This window comes from Pelodiscus sinensis, chromosome 1, assembly GCF_052426305.1.
Source record: "Pelodiscus sinensis isolate ZL-2025 chromosome 1, ASM5242630v1, whole genome shotgun sequence".
Lineage (NCBI taxonomy): Eukaryota > Metazoa > Chordata > Testudines > Trionychidae > Pelodiscus > Pelodiscus sinensis.
In genome coordinates this window covers 234,549,610-234,575,306 of record NC_143052.1, presented here as the reverse complement: position 1 = coordinate 234,575,306, position 25,697 = coordinate 234,549,610, and the positions used below count along the sequence as shown (strand labels likewise).

Genomic DNA, 25,697 nt, shown 5'->3' with positions numbered 1-25,697 from the left:
ACAGGGACCAGCACTTGAAGAAGAAGAGGAAGTTACTCACCTTGTGCAGTAATGATAGTTCTTCAAGATGTGTGTCCCTGTAGATGTTCCACTACCCTTTTTCCTCCCCTACTTTGGAGATCAGACAGCTCTTTCCACAATAGAGAAGGAACAGAGAAAGCCATATCACTCATGGAGTCAGCATACACCGATGGCTCTAACAGAAGCCAACTGCACATGTGTGACCAGGCAGGGGACTGCTATGAAAAGTCTCTGATTGCCAATGCGAGCACGCACCGACACCTAAAGTGGATCACCCACAGTGATATACATCTCAAAGAACCATCTTGACTGCACAAGGTAACTTCCTCTTATTCTACTTCTTCACTGTTCAAACACCATTGTGATTTAGATGCATGCTTAAAACTTGAGCATGTTATGATACAAATGAGGAGAAAAATTAATAGCTACACAATACATGTTAAATGATGAACTGGCAATATCTCCACACTCAAAAATGTTTGGATTATCTTGCATGATTCTAGCATTTGTATACCAGGCTGGGCGGGGGGGGGGGACAGCAGTATCTACAAAGTTAGCTAAATAATGCAATTAAAACTCCCTTCTAGTGCCTAAATATCTTGTCTTTACTAGCAATGTTATAAGACACAAAATCTATCTCCCTTTTTTACTGCCTATTCTTTATTCTGTAGTCTTTTTTTCTGTCTTTCTATCATCATTATATTTTCTTTCATTTGGAAAGTTGGAAGCATTTCCCAGTAAAGTGGATGTCAATAGCTCACTGCATGAATCACCTTTTAAGAAGTATGAATCACAGTAGCTGTCCTCCTTCCCAACCTCATTCAAAACTGAAAAATACCACTTCTGCAGCACACCCTGTCTCTAACAGACTGAACTTTCGTCATTCTGTTCTGTTCCTAACGTCAAGGCCCCCATGAATAGCAGAGGAATTTTATTTAACTCCATCACTGGGTACTCTAATAAATGTAGTACATTTAAAGAGAGCACTAGCTTTACACTCTCTATGGGTATGTCTACACTACCCTCCTAATTCGAAGTAGGAGGGTAATGTAGGCATACCGCACTTGCAAATGAAGCCCGGGATTTGAATTTCCCGGGCTTCATTTGCATGAAGCCGGCCGGTGCCATTTTTAAATGCCGGCAGTTCGAACCCCGTGCCGCGCGGCTACACGCGGCACGGAGTAGCTAGTTCGGATTAGGCTTCCTAATCCGAACTAGCTATACTCCTCATTCCACTTTGAATTAGGAGGGTAGTGTAGACATGCCCTATCTGTCTTTTATGTCATTGGTTTTTTTCTTTGATTCCACCACATTGGTGGCAAGGCTTCTCTCATATTCTAAGGTACCAGGTAAAAAGAAGTATTAATTCCAGAAGCTGAACCCTTACCTTGTCCAGTGAGACCAGCATAGCCACAGTTTTAGATAAAACACAATGTGAGCCCTGTGGTTTAGTTATTTTCACTCGGAGCTTATACAGCATCTATACCAATACAGACTGTGACATTCCTCACAGTTGGAAATGTATTAAACACTGTTTTGTTTGATTTGCTTTCAGCCTGAGCAGCCATCATCAAACAAGTGGCAACTGGATAAGTGGCTAAATAAAGTTAATCCTCACAAAACACCTATTCTTAACCAAAATGATAACCATGGACTGGAGAGCAATCAGTATTATAGCAGGATAAAGGATAAAGGACAGGAGTGTGAGAAAATACCAGCTATTTGCCAAACTGACCTTAGAGACAAGGAAATTAAGAACCCCAGCAAAGAGGAGCTGAGGCTTAGAACTGCTAGTAAAGCACCAGGAAATAAAGGAGGGAAACAGAAATCACCTTCTACCACTGGGGCTGTTTCTGGAGACAGTGGCCCTCTGAAAAGGACGACTTGTAAAAAGCAGCCAAGAAGAACAGAGAGGACCTCTGGTGGGGATGCCTTGAACTGCCATGCATCTGAGGATCTCGCCTTGAGCCAAATATTTTTGGAAAATAACATCTGTGAACAACCTAAAGCCAGGCCCTACAGCAGCAGAACTGGGCACAGAAAGGAATCCCGCTCTGCCGCTGCATGCGAAAAGAGACGCACCAGAGGACCAAGCAAAACTGCACCCAAATCCAAGGAATTTATTGAGACAGAGTCATCGTCTTCATCATCATCTTCAGATTCAGAATCTGAACAAGAGGAATATCCTGTGCACAAACCTCAAACTGTGGCCTTTGCTTCAGGGGGAAACGACCAGAGGTTGAAGGACTCCGTGATCAGTAACACCAACAAAACTAACAGCAGCTGCAGTGCCTTTGGCTCCATTAATGCCAGGACTAGTAATGATATAGCAAAGGAGCTGGAGGAACAGTTTTACACGCTGGTTCCTTTTGGCAGGAATGAGCTCCTGTCTCCTCTGAAAGACAATGATGAGGTAAAATCACTGTGGGTCAAAATTGATTTGACTCTTTTGTCCAGAATTCCAGAGCATTTACCTGAGGAGCCATTGGCAATGAGCACTGGAGCAAAAGAAGAAGCTAGCCTTCAGCAGAGTAATAGTACAGACCCACCAGCAGAAAAGGTTGTGCCAAAATCCAGAAGGAAACGCAAGGTAAGCTGTATTGGGTTTCTTTGATTTTGGAGGGGCTGTACGGGAAAGCCTGTTTTGTGTATTCCTATCTGTCTGTCTATATGATCTATTTACCCAAACAGTATAACATGTGTATGTATGATGCATTTAACAATAATACCTTATTTGAATTCGACTTTCTGAAGCAGTGTTTCATCACAACTCAGTCCCCTACTGTGTGCGTCTTTGAACTAACAACAGTCCTTTAAGGAACAGGAGAGGAAAAATACTGATAAGCAAAAGTAAAATTTCTAGCCAGCAGGGGTCAAAGTTGCCAGAGCCCACAATGCATTTCCAGTTGACACATTGTCATTCCCCCCTCATGAAAACGGTGCCCTTTACAGGTTTTTTCTCAAAATGTGGACATCTGAAATGGATGCCTATCAGGAAATGAGGAGAATGTAGCAGTGTGAGCAAAAGCAATACTGAGTCTTCACTGTGTGGGAGGGCAGGAGAAGGGAGATAGTGAATAGCATCTGTGTCATCTCAAGATGTTGATAAAGGGCCCGATCCTGCAAAGGTACCACATGTAGCTTAACTTATGGTGTGCTGGTAAATTCATGATCCATTTGGGCTGATCATTTTTCTCAGTTATATCAGTACAATCCTGTGTAACTCAGTGGGTATAACTGAGTCCAGACTTTAGCCCAGTAGCAGCCATTACACCAGCCAGGGATAGACTGAGTGCAGCACCTCTCTGGTTATGTCTTTCCTGCAGCCAAGACTTACCTATATTTCTCACTCTGCCAAAATGCACCAGCTTTACACCAGCTGAGGATTTCCAATCCCCATCTGTCCAGTGAGAACAGCTTTCTAGTGCAGCTCTCACTCCATGGCTACATCTACACTGCAGGAATTTGTTGGCAGAGGCAATGCAAATGAAGCGCCCATTTGCATTTCTCGTGCTCTTATTTGCATAGTCTCCTCCGATCTGTTTTGCAGAAGAGGTTTTTGCGGAAAAAAACGCAGTGTAGACGGAGCCATTTTGCGCCAAGAAAAATAAACCCTTTGGCACAAGATCCCTTATCCCTCAAAAAAGGAGGTATACAGGATCTTGCACAAAAGGGGGTTTTGCCCTGTCTACACTGTGTTTTTTTCCACAAAAACCTCTTCCAAAAAATGGATCAGAAGAGACTATGCACATCAGAGTGCAAGAAATGCTAATGAGCACTTCATTTGCATTGCCTGTGCTGACAAATTCCTGCCATGTAGCCATAACCCATGTGTAATTCTGAACACAGCTCAAACATCGTACAGAGAGACCCACTGAGCTTCCCTTCTTTCACAGGAATGTCTGCATTTCATCTGGTTTGTACTGCCTAGAAAGTAGTATGCAGTAATCGTGGGAGAGTGACCAGGAATGGTCAAAGAATGGCAGAAGCATAACCATAGCTGTGCCACTATGACCCAGGAAGGGTCAATGGGATATTACCTTCTTGTGTACACTAGAGAAGACAGAAAGGCACAATGAAAAAGGATAAAAAAGGGCAGAAGACAAGGAAACAGCACCTGACCCATTATAGATGAATGTCATAAGGGTACAGCAGGCACATTGGTATAAGCAGAAACAGGTTTAACTGCTGCAACCCATCACTATTTTCTAAAAACATGGGTAAACTAGCAACACAAAGAATGTACTAAAGATGTAGGATGATCATCATTCCCAATGAAGGAAGGCCAAGCTATAGACACAATACTAATGCCGAAACACCAGGCCTGCCTGTATTATGTAAATAGACAGAATGCTGTTGCCATGAAGGAAAGCAATGAGTGAAGCCCACCCAATGGGTAACAGAAGGAACTCAGTCCTGTAGGAGACTGGACCCTTGATAACAATGGAAATGGATATGGAGTTCGTAGGCAGGAAGGCGAGCAATAAGAACATCTGGAGAAACCCTAAGAAAAAGAGAGATAGTAGGACTTATGAAACAATGACAAGGGACTAGGCCCACTAACATGGGGGTAAAGAGGGCAACAGCCCTGGGGCCCCACAATTCAGAGGGGACCAGGACTCCCAGACAATACCGTTGCTACTGCGGCAGTAGCGGAAGTCAGCACTCTGGGCCCTTTAAATCGCTGTGAGTTCTGTGCAGATCTGAAGACTGAGAGGGGCATGTTATGCTCCAGGGAGTCCAGAGGACCCCTTCCACGCGAAGCCCTGCCCCTTCCTGGAGTGCGGAGCCCAGGGGCCCACAGAGGCTGTCGGTGCCCCTGCAAAGGACATGGGACCCATAGAAGAAAGTAGGGGAAAGAAAGGAAGAAAGTGAAAGGAGACCAGTCTGGGTGTGAGTAAGAGATGTAGAGGAAATTAACAAAACAGATATAAAAAGATAATGTCTAGAGATGAATGGAGATAAATGGTTAAAATAATTGTCACTTTTCTTTCCTACTCCTTTGCTTGCAAGTTGTCTATAAAAATGTTGGGCATTTCAGGGCAGTGAACTGTCTTTCTGCATGTCTGTATAAACTGTGGACTATATAAATAAAATTAAATAATAATAGTTAACACTGGGTTACATCAAACTACAGGCCCCAATTTATTGTAATACCCAGGAATCTTTTGCATCTGTACATGCGAGTTGTGTCACCTATAAAATTCAAAAGATGATCATTTTTCTCTTCATTCAGTGTGAAAATGAAGAAGAGGACAGGGAGATCAAAAAGACTCATTTAGAGCGAGATTGTTCTTCACGATTAATTGCCTCTGCCCCAGGTACTTCAGCAGCAAATCATTGCAACAAGAATGAAGATAGGTATGCAATTTCCTTGTTATTTAAAATTTAGTCTCTACAATTAACTAAACGATAATATGATCTGTTCCTTGGCATTTGATAGTGTAGATTTTTTTTAATTATCACATTTTATATATAAAAATTATCCTAATTAATTTTTTCTCTCTCTTGCTCTCTCTCTCTCTCTCTCTCTTATATATATATATATATATATATATATATATATATATATATATATATATATATATATATATATATATATTATGAATAGTTGGTGGCTCCTAACATAATTGTACTCATATTTTTATTCTGTTACATAAAGAAGTTGTGAGTTCCCAAATGTTTGGATCCAGGAATAAATAATTATAGCAACAAAAGGACAGTAAACTGAAACGTTACAGTATTCCTAGGAATTGTGTTCTGGACATCATTCCAACTAGGTTATCATGCTTATTCCTTTTTACCCACCACCACATTGTTATGAGTTTCAAAATCAGACTTTGCTTATTATATATCTCATTTCAATATAATAATTAAGCAGTGTACCCTGAGGACAAAATAAAGAAAAGTACTCGAATTGATGCTTGGAATTCTCAACTCTTGCATACTTTAAACACCAGACAATCTAAAGATTACAGGCAAATATTTTCTATACTATTTGGTATGTTTAGGACACACAACTTGTTGTGACTATAAAAACAGCCAAAATTCCAAAGGATACAAAGCATGAAATGAGTGATGAAAATCCACCTATCTGTTTGCAGAGATTTGTGCAAGCTGTCTTACTATCATTCTGTCAGTTCTATCATGCACAGTTTCTTCCTAGATTGCTAGCAAGAAATTTGAGTCATGTATCACCTTAGATTTCAATTGCATGCTGCTTAATACAGCCAGGTTATTGAGATATTTAAAAAAAATCCTTTTCATTATATTTTACAGGGCAAATGCAAAGAGGTACCTTAAAATTGATTATTTTTTAATATTAAATCATAATTAGTATTCCTTGTATATTCATTTATGTATACTTATTTCTCTTTTCAGCATTGTAGGTTCTGAACAATTCTTATTTATAATATTGAACAAATGCAAAGGAACAACTTCAGATACATTTTGTATATTTAAAATATGCATTTAAAATATCTGTCTTCCTATAACTAGCCTATGTTACATAAAATAAAAATATCACATGTAGTAGTGTATTTTATTGTGGTTGATAGGATGCAAGTATACCATTCCTATTACCAATGTATCCTACAATTTTACATCACTGTCATTCTCAAAATGATCATCAAAGTCTGACATGTTTACCATTCTCTGAACCAGTTTTTTCCTGGAGTTAATTCCACACCTCCTAAAAGTGATAGAATGTGTGTCACATGTAATACAAGCAGAGTTTCCAATACCAATCGCATATAAAAAAGACACCAAATAAGTTCTTAAATGCTCCTTCCCCATCCCCTATTCTTTTTTCCTTTCCCCTCCCTTCAAGGTAATTATGTAGATTGTATTACCATAACATCTCCCAATCCTTAATGTTTTTATCTTCAGAACCTTTCTGTGAAGTAGGGCAGTCCTGTTATCCCCATTTTACAAATGGGAGAACAAGGCACAGTGAGTTTAGTGACTTGCCCAATGTCATGCAGAAACTCATACAGCATGTTACTAAACACAAGTCATCCTGAGTTCCATGCTAATAACCTAACCACTTGATTATCCTTCCCCATGCTGTTACACTTCAAAGCAGCTGCAGCTCCTTCAGGCTACTTTATCCTTACCCCCTGGTAATGAGAGGGCCCCTACCAAATTCACGGTCCATTTTGGTCAATTTTATGGTCAGAGGATTTTATAAATCATGAATGTCATGTTTTCAGCTATTTAAATCTGACATTTCTAGAAACTTCATTTTTGTAATTGTAGGGGTCCCGACCAAAAAAGGAGTTGCAGGGGGGGTGTCACAAGGTTAGCCTGGGGGAGGTGTCCTTGCTATTCTTACTTGTACACTGTTGCTGGTGGCAGCACTTCCTTCAGAACTGGGCAGCTGCAGAGTGATGGCTGCTGGCTGGATGCCCAGCTCTGAAGCCAGAGCCACTGCCTGCAGCAGCAGCGCAGAAGTAAGGATGTCAGGGTATGGTATCCCCACCCTTCTGCACTGCTGCTGGCAGGGCACTGCCTTCAGAGCTGAGTGCCTAGCCAACAGCTGCCACTCTCTGGTCACCCATCTCTGAAGACAGCGTAGAAGTAAGGGTGGCAACATTCTGAACCATGCTAAAATAACCTTGTAGTTCTCTCTGCCCCTGGAAATTTGTTTTGGGTCAGGACCCCCAATTTAAGAAACAATGCTCTCCACTGTGAAATCTGTATGGCACAGGGTAAAAGCACACAAAAGACCAGATTTTACGGAATGGGCAGCACCAGATTTCACATCTGTGATGTATTTTTCATGGCTGTGAATTTGGTAGGGTTCTGATAATGATGTAGGAACCCAGATGATCAGGACAGAGCTTCTAGTTGAAAAAAAATAAAGTTGGAGTATCAGCAAGAGGCTCCTAAATATTTTAAATTAATTTTAAAATCCATTATCTTTTCTTCCCAAAAAATGACTATTGACCATTTGCTCACCTTGACTGTCTCTTTCATATGAAGTGTAGGCCCTTAAAAAAAACCTTTAGCCATACTTTAAAAGTTCCACCTTATGAGCCCACGAAGGTATAAATAATGAGCTATGGTTTCTGCCTCCTCAAGTTTTTAAAGACTCATAAGATAAATGAATAAGTATTTGGTAGCCTAATATTTAATTAGTCCTGGTCTCTGAAATGATGTGGTGAAACATAGTGTATTTTGTATCTTATTCACTTTTGAGACCATATATATTAAGGGTCTAGTGTCTAATACACTACCTATAAAGAAGTGCAAACTGTACAAAGGAATAAGCTGAGTGAAGGGAATGTGCATTAGAATATTCTATCTACTCACTCTCGAATTTAGTAACAATGCAAAATTATCTCCCTTAAAAATATTTATACTCTGTTGGTTTAATTTTTCAGTTAAGTATTTTCTTCAATTCAGTACATGGAAAGTTTCTTTATAGTTTATTGTTGTTGTTGCTACTTGCTTGGTTTTCCTATTTGTGGCTTCTCTTAAAATGGCTTCTGTAATGCAGCCTTCTCTTTTAGTGGATTTAGTAATGCACATTTTCTTGTTTTCATTGTGAGCTTACCAGCACATATTTCTTTGTCTTCCAAACCTGCCCCAAATTACTGTAAATTAAATTACCAAAACCTGGTTATTGAGAAGAGAGACATCTTCTAGCACATTCCCTGTTTAATTCACATATGGTTTTATTGCTGGGGCCTATAAATTGTCACCTGTTATTGTGAAATAGGACTCCATAACCTAAAGTTACACGTTAGAGCCTCATCTCCTTCTCCAAGTAACCCTTAAAAGACAGTGAGCAATTGCCCATTTATCTCCTTATTTTTTCAAGTACTCTGACAGAGACTTCGTAATAACCCCAGAATGAGTATTTACCCTGGAGGGAAAGAGAAGAAACATGATCCAAATTTGTAAATGAACTCTAGGTCCTGATACTGTAAAGTTGTTTCCAGACATCAATAGACTTCATCTTGCCAGCAGGTTTAAGGTTTTAAAATTCAAAGTTTTGATAATATATAAAACATTTGCCTTTCTCAAAGCCAGCTTTCTGACACTCTATTACTGTAATTTCCATTTCTAGCTTGGCAATACCAATAAATAAAAATGAGAAAATGCTTCAGTCGCCCATCTCACCCCTCTCTGATGCATCAAAACACAAATACTCCAACGATGATTTAACTTCTTCCTGTAGACCTAATGGCAGCAGTCTATTACCTTCCATGTCCTCCAGCAAAAAACATAAGAGTGAAATCCAACCACAGCCACATCCTTCAGACTTCAATGTAAGTTTATGTTGTTGATCAAGAGCCTATATCTGGCAGCAGGAAACTGAATTTTAGCCTGAGCCTCCTCAAGTCACTTCTGCTCAGGGCAACTGGCCTGTTCCAGAAAGGGGTGAAGAGGGGGAAGAGATGGGGGGAAGTAATTATTTCTGATCTAACTTTGAGATGTTTTGTTTAAATATGTTGTTCTAAATTAGTTAAGTGTTTCTAGAGTCTCTCACAAATACACTTAATAAACAGAAAGAAAGAAAATTAATTATTTGAAAAACAGCCTCTATAAAGGGCCTTGAAAAGGCATTTTTAATGTATTGGACTGACCAATTTCTCTTTGTAAATGTACATTTTTAAACACCATTGGTTATGGACTCATTTGGTGTTGTAATTATTTGATATCTGGAAAATAATTTAAATTCCTTCCAAGATAAATGTGTTGGGAACTGGAAGTAAAAAGTCATTACTTTATGATCCAGACCTTTAGCTAATGCATTCCACTGCAGTTTTCTGCATAGCCTGTCACTGCTTCATTTGTTCAACATTTTAATAGTCCTTAAGTTTTATGTATCTGAATATTCATCTGAAAATATCCCACTGAACTTATCTGGGTGTCCCATACAGAAGTTGAGAGCTCATGAACTGTAAATGTCAAGGTTGGCTTTCGTTTAGCAAATCTGCCAATCTGTCCTAACTACCAAGACCACGTGATAGTGTGGATTACTTACAGAGAATGCAAGGTGTTAGATCATGGAGCTTTCTATGGAGACCATCATTCAATTGTCTAAAGCAGGAGGAATTTCTTTTGTCTGAAGCAGAAGGAATTTTGTTCTGTTGCAATTACTGTCAAATAAGAATAGCAGCCCAAATTGGTGTACGTTACAGCAACAACAACAAAATCCAGTCAAGACATTGAAACATGGCTGGACATGTGGAATAACAACAACTGGTCTATGATTTAATAACTATACTCATTGTGTTTTGGCCCTTCAACTAGTAACTAATAATTCTGTTTCTTCTTCATATCATCTTGAAACTAGAAAGCTGTTTACAAATAACGGCTAGCAATATCTGTGAATTTGTGGCTATCAGTGACAAGTTAGTTACGTGTCCTCCCTGTTGAAATAGTGAGCAAACCAATATGCAGACAAACTTCCATTGTTTATTAGTTGCATTTTCCAATTCAGTGGTCAAATTCTCAATGTGTTCTGTATTGTTTGTTGTAGAAAACGGTTACCATAAATTCAGAAAATGTTCTCTGCAACAAGCCACACTCCCAAACAGAGACTTGGCCATCTTTATCCTGTGCACACAAAGACTGCAGAAAAACAAAGCTCATCGTCGATGATATGTAAGTACAAATGCCTTTTTTTAAAAAGCAATGTAAGTGCTACTGTTTTATGAAATAAAAATAAATCATGCCCAAAAATAGCTCAGGCATGGCCAATGCCCTCATGGTATGATACATTTTTAGCTCACTGAATTGTAAATTGAACATATTGTACAACTCCTGTTATTGTTATTGCAAGTTACACATCTACTTCTCCAAACACTGAACTAGATCCCTACACCATCAAGTTTGGTAAGAGGTCATTTGATTTGCTTCTTGCACCTGAAATATATTTGTATCCAGAGGTTGTGTTGTTTCATTGTTTTTTTAAAAAAGGTCACTTGCTATTTATAGTCAGAGAGAGGAAAGATTGGGAATTGTGCTGGTTTGGATATTGTAAAGCCAAAAACCAAAAAGGATTTAACTCTGTTTATTCAAATTCCCCATTGCTCCTTATAAAAAATGGCTCCACCGTGCAGTCATCACTCATTTAAAGGATTTTAAATGGCTTGTTCATTTTTCAAGGTACTTTATCATGTTACATATCAAAATAAAGTTTAAATTCCCATTGGTTCAAATAGACCTGTTACCTTGCAATGACCTGATCTTTGAATATTTGTCTTTCTGAATAAAAGGGGTGAGATTCTGTGTAAATTACAGTAGTCTCCCAGGACTGCTTTTCCCTAGGAAAAAGCTCATCAGTATGAATTAGAAGACAAAATGCAATCAAGAAACAGTTACAATACAACTGTTGTACCTCGGTCTGATGCTTCCTCAACCTGCTGATAAGAAACGGAGTGAGGTTTTTTTTTTCAGAATGCTGTCACAGGCGCTAAGACTGTTTTTTCACTATCTCCATCAACTCAGAGGCTTTTATCACTTGCTTTCTCCATTAGTGATACATGTGACTTTTTCTGGCAGACATCTGCAATAAAACTGCTTAACCTTTTCAGAGAGAGCAATACAATAAAAGCTGTTCCCGTGTAGTGCCTTCCATGCAGCATGTCCCTAAGCAATTTGCAGCCCATAAAAATAAAAAATAAAAGCAATCTAAAAAGCAGAAATAGATAAACAACAGAAAATAAATATATCTTAATTTTCCCCTTAAAAATAGTACAATAGGCAGCTACTATTTATAAGTAAAGCATTTCCACAATTATCCTCTGAGCCCTTTGTCTAGGTATCATCAGAAATCCTTGACCTTCAATCCCAAAATGGTACGTATGGAGGTCACTGAAATGGGGTGGATTAGACTGATTGCAAATATCCAAAATTAGCAAAATTGACTCACACATCAGAAAGATCAAATTAGCAAACAGAATTTTTCAAATTCCTCTGATACCGTATCATGGGTTTTGAAGAAATGCAACACATAATTTTAAACCTACTCTATCTAATGCCCCTAACGATGGCTTTCCCCCAAAAATTATGCCCAAAGAAAATTCCAGCTATTAAAGAACAAAACTCTAATTACAGTAATCCAGCTGTAGATTATATTGTCCGCTTTAATCAGCGATCATACTATAGAGAGAGAAAATCCCACAAATTTGATTTAAAACAACCTCTCTGATTTGCTTCAACCATTCAAGAACTCTTCACTTTTTTCCCCAACTTGTTTTCCTCAGATCATTGAAAACAGTTATATCTAATGATACATCGGATCACAATTAGGTGAATGAAAAGTATCTTGCTGAGCAGAGTACCTATTATGAAACTGGATTTGCCTAAATTAAAATGCAAGCAAAAATCTGCTTTCTCTGCATGTTGTGAATATGCTTCAAGACGTGCTATGAAAATTATGTGGGGAAGTTCTGTGGCCTGTGTTGTTCACAGCAGGACCGATAGCACCATGGGGCAAGGGATGGGGAGGGCCAGATCTGCCTCAGAAGGGGTGTGGCCTCAGCCAGAAAGGGTAGATGTGGGGTAGCCAGCCCTCAATGCCACCCAAAGCATGATGCACACCCACACATACCCAGCCTTCAGAGCCACATGGAGTGGTGCTCTGGCAGCGATTCAAAGGGGGCCAGGGCTCCAGCTGCTACCACCACTGCCGCAGTAGCAGCAGTGGTGATCAGGCACCCAGGCCCTTTAGAATCACTGGGCCTTGGGGCAATTGCCCCATTTGCCTCCCCGCACTGCCACCGTCAGTGGGCCTGGTTATTCAGGAGGTCAGACTAGTTGATCACAGTGGTCCCTTCTGGCCTGAGGATCTATGACTCTGACATGTCAGGCATAGAAAGTGACTTCTGAGGGATATATGAGTTACTGTTTTCCACACTGTATACTTCACTCAGATGTACAGGATTTGTTAGCCATTTGAAATGTACGCAACGGTATACATTTTAGAGGCTGTGTAATAACATCACAGATTTGTCTATACTGCAGTGTAAGCCAGAGGTTAATAGGACTCGAATCAGCTGATCTGTGTTAAAGAACCTGAGGCTTGAGTGTCCATATTAATTCTTAACCCTGTGCTGAGAATTTTCTAATGTAGGTTCAAAGAATTGGGGGCTTTGGTGTCCACCCTCAGCACACAGACTCGAGTCACACTAAAGATATCTCACACTGCCAACACGTGGCCACTTTAGCCCTTCACTTGTGGTGCACTGTGGGAAAGCTTTACTGTCCACCCTGCCCATTACAGGAAGTTTGAAGAGCCTGCCTTCACAGTCTGCCGAGCAACATGGAGAAGTTTTCTTGCTTGTATTTTCACTCTGTATCAGAAGAGCTTCTATGAGACTCTGATGGACATTTCAACAGCATTTTCTTACCTAGGAAAGGCATCTGAGAGAGTTTTGGCTGGAGTGGGATAAGGAATCAAAAGAGGATGAGTACCCTGTCATGGCAGACTCATAGCAGCTCTATTAGCTTTTTAACTTTAATTCCAGGGATTCCTTCCCTAACTCCTCCCCCCCACCCCCACCCACAAAAACCCAACAACAATAAAAAAGCCCCAGGGTATTGCATTTACCTGGTTCTGGTACAGAATTAAATGACTTCCATGCCAAACAATCAATATTAAGGTTTGGCCTTCTCCAGCCTAACCCCTAGCACCTCTGAATCCACTCATCCTCTCCCAGTGAGGGGAAATGAGCATTCTCATGAAGATTGCCTCAGTCTGAAGACTTAGGCTACGTCTACACTGGCATGATCTTGTGCAAAAACTCTTTAGCACAAGAGTTCTTGCGTTAAAGTAGTTGTGCAAGAGAGCGTCTACACTGGCATGTGCTTTTGCACAAGAGATATGCTTTTGCACAAGAGCATCCATGCAGAGTGTAGACACTCTCTTGTGCAAGAAAGCTCTGATGGCCATTTTAACTATAGGGCTTTCTTGCGCAAGAAATTCATGTTGCCTGTCTACACTGGCCTCTTGCGCAAGAACAATTGCGCAAAAGGGCTTATTCCTGAGCGGGAGCATCATAGTTCTTGCGCAAGAAGCCCTGATTTCATACAGTAGAACGTCAGTTTACTTGAGCAACAACACACGGCCAGTGTAGACAGGCAGCAAGTTTTTGCGCAAGAGCAGCCTCTTTGGTGCAAGATCGCGCCAGTGTAGACACAGCCCTAATGTCTCCCCTGCATTCTCCAGGCTAATAGGCTCTATCAGGTTTGTTTCAGGCCTTGTGTTTATCTCTGAGAATTGGTCTTTTCAAGCCTCTCACCTGCAAATTGTAATGAAATTACAATTTCAAATACCACTTTCAAGTCATGCCCTTACTCCTTATTAATGTAAAATCAGTCTCCAGATTGCTACAAAGAAGACCAAAATGAATACCCCAAACAAAACATGGACATTGTCAAAATTGACCCCTTGCTGAGCATTTAAAGGGCCGAGAAACAGCTGCAGCAAGGTGGCTAGTGCATGCTCTGAGGGCTTCACATCGAAGAAGAGGGATACAGGACACCCAATCAATTCTTCCATCAGCTCTACAGACCAGACAACAGCAACAGGGAGATGCAGAGAAATCACTTCTTCTCTGCCTTCCCTTGTGTGTGATGCATGGAAAGGGGAAGACTCAGAGCTGCCACTTTTGGTTCTTTACTGGAGGAGCAATAGCTCAGCATTTTGAGCATTGGCCTGATAAACCCAGGGTTGTGAGTTCAATCCTTGAGGGAGCCATTTAGCAGTCTGGGACAAATCTGTAAGGTATGGTACTTGGTCCTGCTGTGAGGGCAGGGGACTAGATTGTATGACCTCTTGAGGTCCCTTCCAGCTGTGAGATAGGTATACCTCCATATATATTATCTTTCCTCTCAGGCCCACAATCAAACATCACCTCTCCGACACAAGGGTGGGACATTAAGAGTATTTTATTGCAGGGAATACACTGTTTTCTGTTAATAAGCAGTTCTTTGCAAATTGCAAGAGGAAAAGTGACATGTACAAGGTGGGAGAGGGTTACATTGTCAACTATAAAAACATTCTATATACATGTAACAAACATGGTCTGTGGTTAGTGCACTGGACTGGGACTTAAGGAATACAGCTGGTCAAATTACAATTTTTTCAGTTCTCTAGCAACTCAAAAATATTGGAAATGGGGAGGAACTGTTTTAGGTCAAACAGAAATGAAAATGTTGATGACTTGAATGGTAAAAAAAATTGATCTAAGGTTGCATGATTTTTTTTATCATTTTTAAACAATTTTGAGTAACTTTATTTAAAAAACAAAGGATTGTTTTAAACAAAAAGTTATCTTGAAGCAAAATAATTAAAACATTTGATTTTGGAAACATAAAATGAAACTTTATGAATATTTAAGGTTTTCTTTTGGCCAAAACAATTCCATGAAATCAACACAAATTCTTGAAGTTTTTGGTCAACCTAAATCTGCCTTTTTCAATGCAAAATGATGTCAGCCAAAATATTTCAACCAGATCTAGACCAGAACAAAGTAGAAAAACTAGGTTTTAGCTAGGGATATTAAAATGTGTGTAATTAAGTAACCATGTAATGGCTGAAAATTTCAGCCATTATATGGTTACACACAGGGTGGGAGTCAGCTGTATTAGAGGCAACAGAAGAGAAGGAGACGGGAGCTGTTGTGTATGGGGAGTGGGCTTTTAAGCTGGATTCCTGCGTGTACCAGCTTCTGCAGAGTTACCTGCCCTCTCCCCCCCCCCCCATAGAGGCAGCAGCACAGGGGCAGGGGCAGGCAAGAGCCAGTGCTTATAGGGAGCCAGTTTTTAGCTGCCTGTCCTCCACACAGCTGCCTCTGATATAGAGACAGCGGGGGCAGAGAACAGAAGCTGGTGCTTGTGGGAAGATGGCTTAAAAGCCAGCTCCCCGTGAGCACTGGCTCCCGCTTTTCCCCCTCACCACGTTTAAGCATGTAACTGAAAAATTCAGCAATTACACATTTACGCAAATGCACACATTTTGACATCCCTAGTTATAAGTACCTCAGAGGCCCAGTTTGGTAAAAATCCTGACATAACAAACACAATTTAGTAATGCCAATATAAAACAGCTAGGAATACCAAGTACAGATCATTATTTGGTTTAGGGCGCAATAGTCTATGCGAAGGCATAGCATCCTCTCCTTTTTTCTTACCAAATGTCAGGATCCTAGGCTGGGCAGATGGAGCAGTGGATGAAGCAAAGTGCACCATCCTTAGGTAAATATGGCTCTGCGTTTAGAATGATGATTTAAGTTGTTTTATTACATGCAGTTATGAAAGTCCTAGTCTGGCTTTTATAATACTTCAGTAATGCTCTCTCTGAAGAACATTAAAATATGCACTTGGCTACAGTTTTGATGGTTAATTGAACTTTTACTACCTGCTTTAATGTATCCTCATAAAGCACCATACACAGCGAGAAATAATGTACAAATGGTAAATTATGTAAATAAAACAGAAAACTACACAATATATAAACCTAGATGGAAAATATGTTAAAATGCGGTTATAATTAAAATTGTATATTGGAATCTAAGCTATGTAGTACTTGATAAATCCAATAATGTTGACTTCCAAAGAGATTGTTTTTGTAAATACTGCTAGCTTATTTTGTGAAGAACTGCTTTTATTGATTTGCTTTGTATGATTCATTTTTGCCTGCATTAATTTGCATTTCTTTTGCTAAATTATCTTCTACACTACCTATAATTCACAGACGAAAACAGATGACCGAGATGGTAAAGGGAGGTTCTCAGACCTGTTGTGATCTGTCACATATGTACAGTACATAGAGAAATAGACACACAAATATTCATTTCACCTGAATAGTAACACCATTCTTAGGCTCTCAGAAGTCTGGAAATTCTAAAAAGCTGCTATTAGAAGGAGAGTGATTATAATGCCTGAAGCCACGTTACCTCATGCTGTGATCATGTGCAACGTAAGAAGTAATGGACATGCTGTATTTCCTGATGGCTTTTGACAAGTTCCTAAAGAAAGTGGTGGGCTTTCTGGACAGTAGTGAATTGTTTGACCAGTTTTATCCAGGAGTCAGACACAGACATGGTACCGAGATTGCCCTTGAAAGTTACGCATGCTCTGCATACCACTGTGGAAAAAGAAGCCTGTCCTTGTTGTTCTATCAGAACTCTCAGTGAGGTTTTTTATTTTGTAAATGGCTGGATTCTTTGGCACTGCCTAGGTGACTAGCTAGATGTGACTGAGAATGTGTTGAACTGGTTCCAGCAACGCTTGATGGAGCTACCCAGACAGTGTGGTTGGGTCAATTTTCATCAAGAGGAGTTGATTTTATATAATGCCGTATTATCCCAGCTCATTCCAATGAGAATTCACCCCGGTTCCTGAGTTGGCGTCGATGCTTAGCAGTCTGTCTGTTGCCTTTCAAAGAGTAATGTGATATAGTCCATGTTGTAATTCATCTCTGCTTTGCTGAAGAAGTCTATAGCCATATCAATATTGTGATATTCAGGAGTAAAGTTTGACATACAGGTAAATTTGTAACTAGATTGTCCATAAGTTAGTTATACACGCAGGCTGATGTCAAGCATTTGCTGAAAAACAAGGAGACAATTTTGTTTTTACTTATTTTGCAAGCACAGATTCCAACACCTTCTGGCAGAGAATGCCCAGGGCATCCCTTAGGCTAAGAATCCAAAGTGGGTTTGGGCTCAGACCTTCCTTTGATTTCTCCTCAGAGATCAAAGTATTTCTTATTTCACCTCAGGATGCCTCCCAACAGCAACATCCAAAACATCCAACAACTCAAAATAAAAGGAAGTTTATTCCATGTAGGAAAAAGAGAGAAGCCATGGGAATAAAAAATCTGAGATTACCACAAATACTGGTATTGCTACAAATCTCTTTGGGTGGGGGGCCCAGTCACAGAGGAAGTTTAGGTAAATGGAAATGATCTTAAAAGATGCACAGATTTAAAATCATTATACATCGATAGGCTCTAGAAAACCTTTAGCATACTCTGTTGTGAATTTCACAGGTAATCATGTGCATCATTTGAGAAAGGTATAATATATAAAGTGCACAGGATCTGAGCTAGAGATGCTGAATAATTAAATTGTCCATGGATTCTGCACAGTAGAGAAGGGATGTGACAAGGTTTCTAAATTCTTCAGACCATAATAATCCATTGTGGGCCTGAGATACTGTATCTGCTAGAAGTGCACAGAACATTCTGAAGATTTCACTGCAGAACATCATAATTTGTAAATGACCTGTAATGCTGTATTTAAAGGGCCAAAAGGCACTTGTGTGCAAAATGTGAACTAAACATGAAACTTCAAACCTTCCTTGTATTGGAAAAATGTCATAATAAAAATCATTAGATAAATTTAAACCCTCCAAAAAACAAAATATTGGCCTGTGTCTTAAAAACAAAATGGCTAATTTACATAAAATCTAACCAGAAATTTCATCTTCAAACTTTTTCACAGCATACACATTTGTAAGCTGATTAGCATGTTTGAAGATTTGTGGCATTGGATTGCAAAATTATAGTTATACTTGAAGGTCAGGCACATTTTTCACTATGGAGAGTTGAGTGCTTCTCTATTGGTATGTGTTTATTGACAATGTAGAATCTAGACATACACATATTTCTTTAAAAATTCCCTTAATGATAATATCTTGAAGAAATTTAAATGTGCTGTATTTGTGGATTTATGAATATGGACTTTTCTCCTTGAATGGGGGACAATATCACAATTTATAAAAATATGTTTTAATTCAGCCTTACAGTCCCCAAAGTCACATTAAATGACATAAATTAAATCTGTATGAATTAGACCTAGCTATAAAAATTAATATTCAATTATTTTTAAAAATCAATAATTCAATTAATGCCTAAAAATAAACTGCCAAAAATCAACGTTTTTGCACTGCAAATAATAGGGATGTCAGCGTGTAAACCACTACATGATAAACCAATAAGCCTGGGTTTATTGGTTAATCTTGTTGACTACAGGCACTGCCCCCTTACCCCCCATACTGCTGCCTCTCTATCAGAGGCAGCAGTGTGGGGGGGAGTGGAAGCCAGTGCCTGTGAGGAGCTGGCTTAAAAACTAGCTCCTCATGAGCACTGGATCTGCCTGCCCCTTCACCCCCATTCTGCTGCCTGATAGAAAGGCAGCAGCACGAGATGGCAGGTGGGAGCCAGTCTGTGAGGGGAGCCAGTTTAAAAACCTGCTTCCTGTGCAGACTGACTCCCATCTACCACCTATGATACAGAGGCAGCAGTGTGGGGTGGCAGAAGCCCCTGTCCACAAGGGGGGGAACTGAGCTCCCCACAGACAGAGGCTGCTCCACAGCAGCAGTACAGTGTGACAGGGGGCTCCCCGGGAATGGACTGGGAGCGTGATAGCTGCCGACCTCACCCCCCAGGGGCTATCAAATAGTCGTATAACCACTAAAATGTCACTATCCAATTACACATATCTAACATCCCTAGTAAATAAAGAGGGGGCCCAAGTTAATACCCCGCATCCAGCTCAGCCCAAATTTAGGGAGCCTATTGTCTTTTCCATTTTGCACCTATCTATATAAATGGCCCTAATTGAAACTCTAACTCTCAACATGCTGAAACTTGGGGAAAGTTCAGTTGCAGCCTCCAGTCCACATTTTACAATTTGGGCCTTTCTATAAATAGTGCCAAGCTCTGCTACCCTTCCTCCTGTGGGGTAGCACCCTGCTGTACAAGTAGTCCCATTGACTTTAGAAGAGTGATATAAAGAGTAACCCACAATTACTGTTTGAAAGTGAAATATATTAAAGCACACTAGGGTACATTTAGTACACACCAACAGGGTCTGCATACACTAATAAATGAGCAACACGTTAGTGTGCTTTAGAAATCGCATTCCTATAATAGCGACGAGGAGTCCTGTGGCACCTTATAGACTAACTGAAGTGTTGGAGCATAAGCTTTTGGGCAAAGACCCACTTCGTCAGATGCAAGTGGGTCTTTGCCCACGAAAGCTTATGGCTCCAACACTTCAGTTAGTCTATAAGATGCCACAGGACTCCTCGCCGCTTTTGCAGATTCAGACTTACACGGCTACCCGTCTGATACTTGATTCCTATAATGCGCATTATCCCACAGACTACACGAGCCATTTGGCTCAGTGCATTGTGACAGAACCTGCAAAGGTGGAAATTATTACTTAAATAATGTGCATGTCTCATGTTAATATTTTCATTGCTAATCATAACTGCAGAATAACTTGCTAATCATAACTCTGGAGCAGTATTACAAGCTAGTGAGCCATTTACAAGTTTTACCATTAATTTCTATGTAAGTAGAATATAATTACATTGCCTATCTTACTTGGTTTTTGTAGGCTGCCAGGACACTTTAAACAAAATATACACATAGAGAAAGATTGTGCATGGTGGTGTGTGGTAGAAGAAAAATGTTAAAGATATGAGTTTGGGACGATCTTGCAAATGACAAAAGTGATAAATCCAAACGTTGGCCATCACTTGCTATTATATATTTTGTTTCATAGAATCATAGAAATTTAGGGCTGTAAAGGTGCATCTGCACAGCAGGGCTTAACTCAACATAAACTACGCAAATTGAACTACGTCAATTGCGTAGCTTATTGAGAAATAGCTTATTTCTAATTTGGGAGCGTCTACACAGCACTTATTTCAAAATAGAGCACTCTTCTTCCGACTTCCATTACTCCTTGCACAATGAGGGTTACAGGAGTCAGAGTAAGAAGTCCTCCAGCTTGACAGAATTTCAACATTATTTCAAAATTACTGCCTGCTGTGTAGATGCAGACTAAGTTATTTCAAAATAACACTAGTTATTCCAAAATAATGTTGCTGTGTAGATGTACCCTTAGAGACCTCAAGAGGTAATCTATTCCAGTGTTTCTCAACATCCGGTCCATGGACCAGTGCTGATCTCTGAGATCTCCTGATGTAGTTTAGAAAGGCAGCAACCTCATCTCTGAGGCTATGTCTAGGCATCAGTGCTATTTTGGGATAGCAGAAGTATCTCAAAATAGCAATTCTGCTTCTTTAAACATGCCTGTTATTTCGAAATATATTTCAAAATAACGGGTGCGGCATTCTGGTGTCCCTGTAACCTTTGTTTCACGAGGATTAAGGAGCTTATCTGAATAGCTCTTTATTTCAAAATTTGGTTCTTTGTAGACAGCGCCAAATTTTGAAATAAGGTATTTTGGAATTACCTCAAAATACGCTATGCAAATTGCGTAGCGTAAATTACGTAGCTTATTTCGAGGTAAGGGTGCTGTGCAGACACACCCTGATATCAAAATGGTTGAGGAACACTGATTTCTAGTCCATCACCTCTGGGCTATGTCTACACTGGCATGATTTTCCGGAAATGCTTTTAACGGAAAAGTTTTCCGTTAAAAGCATTTTCGGAAAATCGTGTCTAGATTGGCAGGACGCTTTTCCGCAAAAGCACTTTTTTGTGGAAAAGCGTCCGTGGCCAATATAGACACGCTTTTCCGCAAAAAAGCCCCGATCGCCATTTTAGCCATTGGGGCTTTTTTGCGGAAAACAGCACTGTGCTGTCTACACTGGCCCTCTTGCGCAAATCATTTGCCCGAACGGGAGCAGCACAGTATTTCCACAAGAACACTGACGATCTTACATGAGATCGTCAGTGTTCTTGCGGAAATTCAAGCGGCCAGTGTAGACAGCTGGCAAGTTTTTCTGCAAAATCAGATGATTTTGTGGAAAAACTTGCCAGTCTAGACACAGCCATGCTGAGGCAGGCTTCAGTATACCTAAACCCATTGTGACTGTTGTCTCTCTAATATGATATTTAAAATCTCAAATGATGACGATTAGTCCAGCCCTGTAATCTTGGAAAAAGAAACATTGTAAATCTGGGGTGAAATTCCACATTAAGGGGATTTTGAACCAAGATGGTGTCTCTTCTTCTTTTTTTTCTTTTTCATTTTGATGTCATTTGATGGAAAAGTGGTAGACTGCAACCAGCTCCCATTCTCGAGCATTTTTAACTTACCTATATCTGTGAAAATGGCTAGATGTATTAAAAAAGCAAAGGCTCTGTTACATTTGAAGAAAATCTGTCAAATATTTTTTATCAGTGTAATTAAAAATTAACCAGATTTTACTTCTGTCTAACCTCACTTAGTCTCCCGTTAGCTCAAAACCAGTGCATCATTATCCCTCCAAGCTATAGTTAAATCTCCTGGAAAATATACGCAGCCACCTGCATTTGAAAGAAACAGGTTAAACAAGTTTATTATTAAATTGCAACATTTCTTTATTCTAAATTAAGCACAGTGATTAATTGGAAGGGAGGGGACTCAATGTTGTTTCTTTTGGTTTCCTTAGCTGTTATGGGTCCAGTACCACCTGTGTAATTGTCATTGGCAGCTTTTGACTCATTCCATCCTCCTAATGTAAAAATGTTAAATCTGCATCTTCGCTGAGATACATAAAAGGAAGCCTGTTTTTAAAAAATCTTGGGAAATTCCTATGATGCTGGCAGACCAGATGCCAGCTCTCCAAGGTGCCTAGGCCTCATTGAACACTGACAAATGCGTAGCTGGAGAAGCCTGTGTGTTAGTGTTGTAAAAATAGGTGTTCAGCGTATAAAAATGTGTTCAGTGTTCAGATTTTATTAAATGCTTGTAGGGTGCTGCATGTATTATGCTTACTTAAAATATCTATACTCCATGTCATAAGGTTATTTTAAGCATTTGCATTATAATCATCTATAATTGTGTAAGTCACCAAGCAAGAAAGCAGCACCAATTAATGCAGAAATGCATACTTTCTACAGAAGGTGTTAAGTTCTGGCCAGTTAGGCTATGTCTAAACTACAGGCTTCTTTGGAAGAAGCTTTTTTTGGAAGACAGCATCCACACTTCAAAAGTGCATCGAAAAAGCGATCTGCTTTTTTGAAAGAGAGCTCTTTCGCAAAAAGGCTTCTTCCTCATAAAATGAGGATTACCAATGCCTGAAAACGGCTGGTTTTCTGACAAAACTCTGTAGTGTAGACATACCCTAAGAAGGCCCATTGAGTCAAATGACCCATTGTGAAATATTAAAGAACAAAGACATTGATGATTGCCCCCCCCCCTCCAATATCCATAAAGAGATGTGAAGATGGATTCATCCCATCATCTTGAACTAGATAAGAACATAAGAATAGCCATACTGGGTCAGACCAAAGGTCCATCTAGCCCAGTAGCCGACAGTGGCCCGCACCAGGTGCCCCGGAGGGGGTGGACCAAAGGCAATGATCAAGTGATTTGTCTCCTGCCATCCTTCTCCAGCCTCTGACAAACAGAGGTCAGAGACACCATTTCTATCCCCTGGCTAATAGCCTTTTATGGACCTAACCTCCATGAAATTATCTAGCTTCTCTTTAAACTCTGTTACAGTCCTAGCCTTCACAGCCTCCTCTGGCAAGGAGTTCTACACACTGAGGCTATGTTTAGACTGCAAGCCTCTTTCGAAAGAGGCTTTTTTGAAAGATACTTTAGAAAAAGCCTTTTTCAAAAAAGAGCGTCTAGACTGCAAGCGGAACTTTCGAAAAAGCAAGCCGCTTTTTCGAAAGAGAGCACCCAGGCAGTCTGAATGCTCTCTTTCGAAAAACCCCTGTTTGCATTCAAGAACGCCTTTTTTCGAAAGAGCACTTTTGAAAAAAGGCGTTCTTCCTCATGAAATTAGGTTTACCACCGTCAAAAGAAAAGCCGCGTTCTTTCGATTTAATTTCGAAAGAACGCGGCTGCAGTCTAGACGCAGGTGAAGTTTTTTCAAAAAAAGGCTACTTTTTTCAAAAAAAACCCTGAGTCTGGACACAGCCTGAAAGAATGGAATAAAAATCCCTGACAAGAAGGAATTTGTCTCTATGTGGATTGAGTTCTGAGTGGCGAAGCTTCTTAAGCATAAGCAAAATATCCCTAGCTGTTTTTCCTGAGTTAGTCCTAGAGGACTTACAGAGCTTGCATATAACAGCAGTTTAGATTACCTTTTGGAACCTAAGATTATAACTCACCTGTGTGTGAATCTCGCTCTGCTTTAACCTGGTAAATAACTCTCTTTTTTAAGTTAGTAGGTCTTTAATTAGTTTATTATAGGATTGGCTACAAGTACTGTCTTTGATATAAAAGTCTCAGAGGGGTAGTTGTGTTAGTCTGTAACTTCAAAAATGAATAGTCCTGTAGCTCCTTAAAGACTAACAAAAATATATAGTATCAGAGCTTATGTGGCCAAAACCCACTTCTTCAGATGAAGTGCTACAGGACCATTGTTTTTTAAGTTTCTTCAGATGAGATGATCTTGAGTGGAGGAAAAAAAAGGGAACCCTCAGAATAAGAAGGGAGAGGGAGAAAAAATGTACCTGTCAATTGTAGTCCTGGTGTTAATTAGGTTAATTAAGTAGTGGTCAATAGGGTGTTGAATGCAAGAAAAGTTGTTTTTATAATATGTGTATCAATTCAAGTCTTTGTTCAGGCTGAGGGAGACAGTGTCAAATTTGCATATGAAGGTCCATTCTGCACTCTCTCTCTGTAGCTGGGGTGAGGTGGAGGTGGGGGGGGGAGTTTGTGCTGCGTGTCCTGGGGTAAGGTAGGGGAGGGGTGGGGAGTTGGTTTGTGCTGTGTATCCTGCAAATGTGAGAAGCAGGATTTTATCCCCACCCCTGGCTGGGCTGTGGGGGAGCAGATTACACAAGGGTAGGTGGGGGAAAGGGTGGTGGGTAGGTGCTGGCATCTGTGCTGTGAAGTGGAGGCAGGGGCAGTTTGTTTCGGGTCTCCTGACTCACTCACCGCAGTCCTTTCTGTCAGGGTGCCAGGGTGTGTGCCAGGACATTGCATGATTACATTTCAAACAAAGTTTACATAGGTGTTAATGGCTTACTGTAAGAAAGAAAAAGATTCTTTTAACAAATATTTTTGGAGTGTTGCAGATATCTAAAACTCTGATCTTAATGATTTTTAAAATCCTGTGTTACTAATTAATACATGGCATATTGTATTGCATTGAGGCCAAATCTATGCTATGTGGTAGAGTTCTGGCTCTTATGAGTCAGAAGTAGCAAGTACTAGGTGTGATGCTAGTTATTTTGTAGGCTGAAACCTTATTTGCAAGCTCTTTGACACATGTATCTGTCTACAAACCATGAAGTCATGTGTTAATTTGCTCTGGAGCTTCTACTCTTTGAGTTGGTGACACACACAAGATAAAGGTTTCAAACCATGAGAACTTTTTTCTGTTTTTACAGCATTGGTCCTAAACATTCCCCAGAGAAACTATATAAACCTTAGTGAACGCCTTTTACTCTCCTTTCCAGTGTCAGTAAATGTATTAGTCATGCTCTCCTTGCAAATACTATTTCTAGTTGGCTCATAGATTTGTTTAGCATCTTAAAGCTGAGCTATGTGGGTATAATATGCATTTTAGTGTGTTTACTAGCTTGAGTTATTAGGAAGGATGATGATACATGTACTCCAAAGATAGTGTTCATTTTCTTTTTCTTTTTTTTATTTCACATTAAATGTCGTAAGCATTTCTCCTTTTTAACTATTTCTAGTTAAAAAGGAACAATGCTTACGATATTTAATATGAAATCAAATAAAAAATGTGCACCAACAATACAAACAATAATATGTGTGTGTGTGCTT

The 25,697-nt window shown here is 39.9% G+C and overlaps 1 protein-coding gene across 3 annotated transcripts in view; it reads left to right on the top strand.

The window, feature by feature from the left end:
• AFF3 (ALF transcription elongation factor 3) overlaps positions 1–25,697 on the top strand; it is a 456,198-nt gene that overhangs the window by 404,641 nt on the left and 25,860 nt on the right. For 2 of the 3 annotated variants that reach the window (XM_075916914.2, XM_075916908.2), the window contains exons 11-15: positions 1,577–2,611; positions 5,258–5,382; positions 9,095–9,296; positions 10,514–10,638; positions 16,183–16,236. In XM_075916914.2, coding sequence (XP_075773029.2) covers positions 1,577–2,611; positions 5,258–5,382; positions 9,095–9,296; positions 10,514–10,638; positions 16,183–16,236 — 1,541 coding nt within the window. The remainder of the gene's footprint in view (positions 1–1,576; positions 2,612–5,257; positions 5,383–9,094; positions 9,297–10,513; positions 10,639–16,182; positions 16,237–25,697) is intronic. The other variant, XM_075916923.2, reaches the window with a different exon arrangement.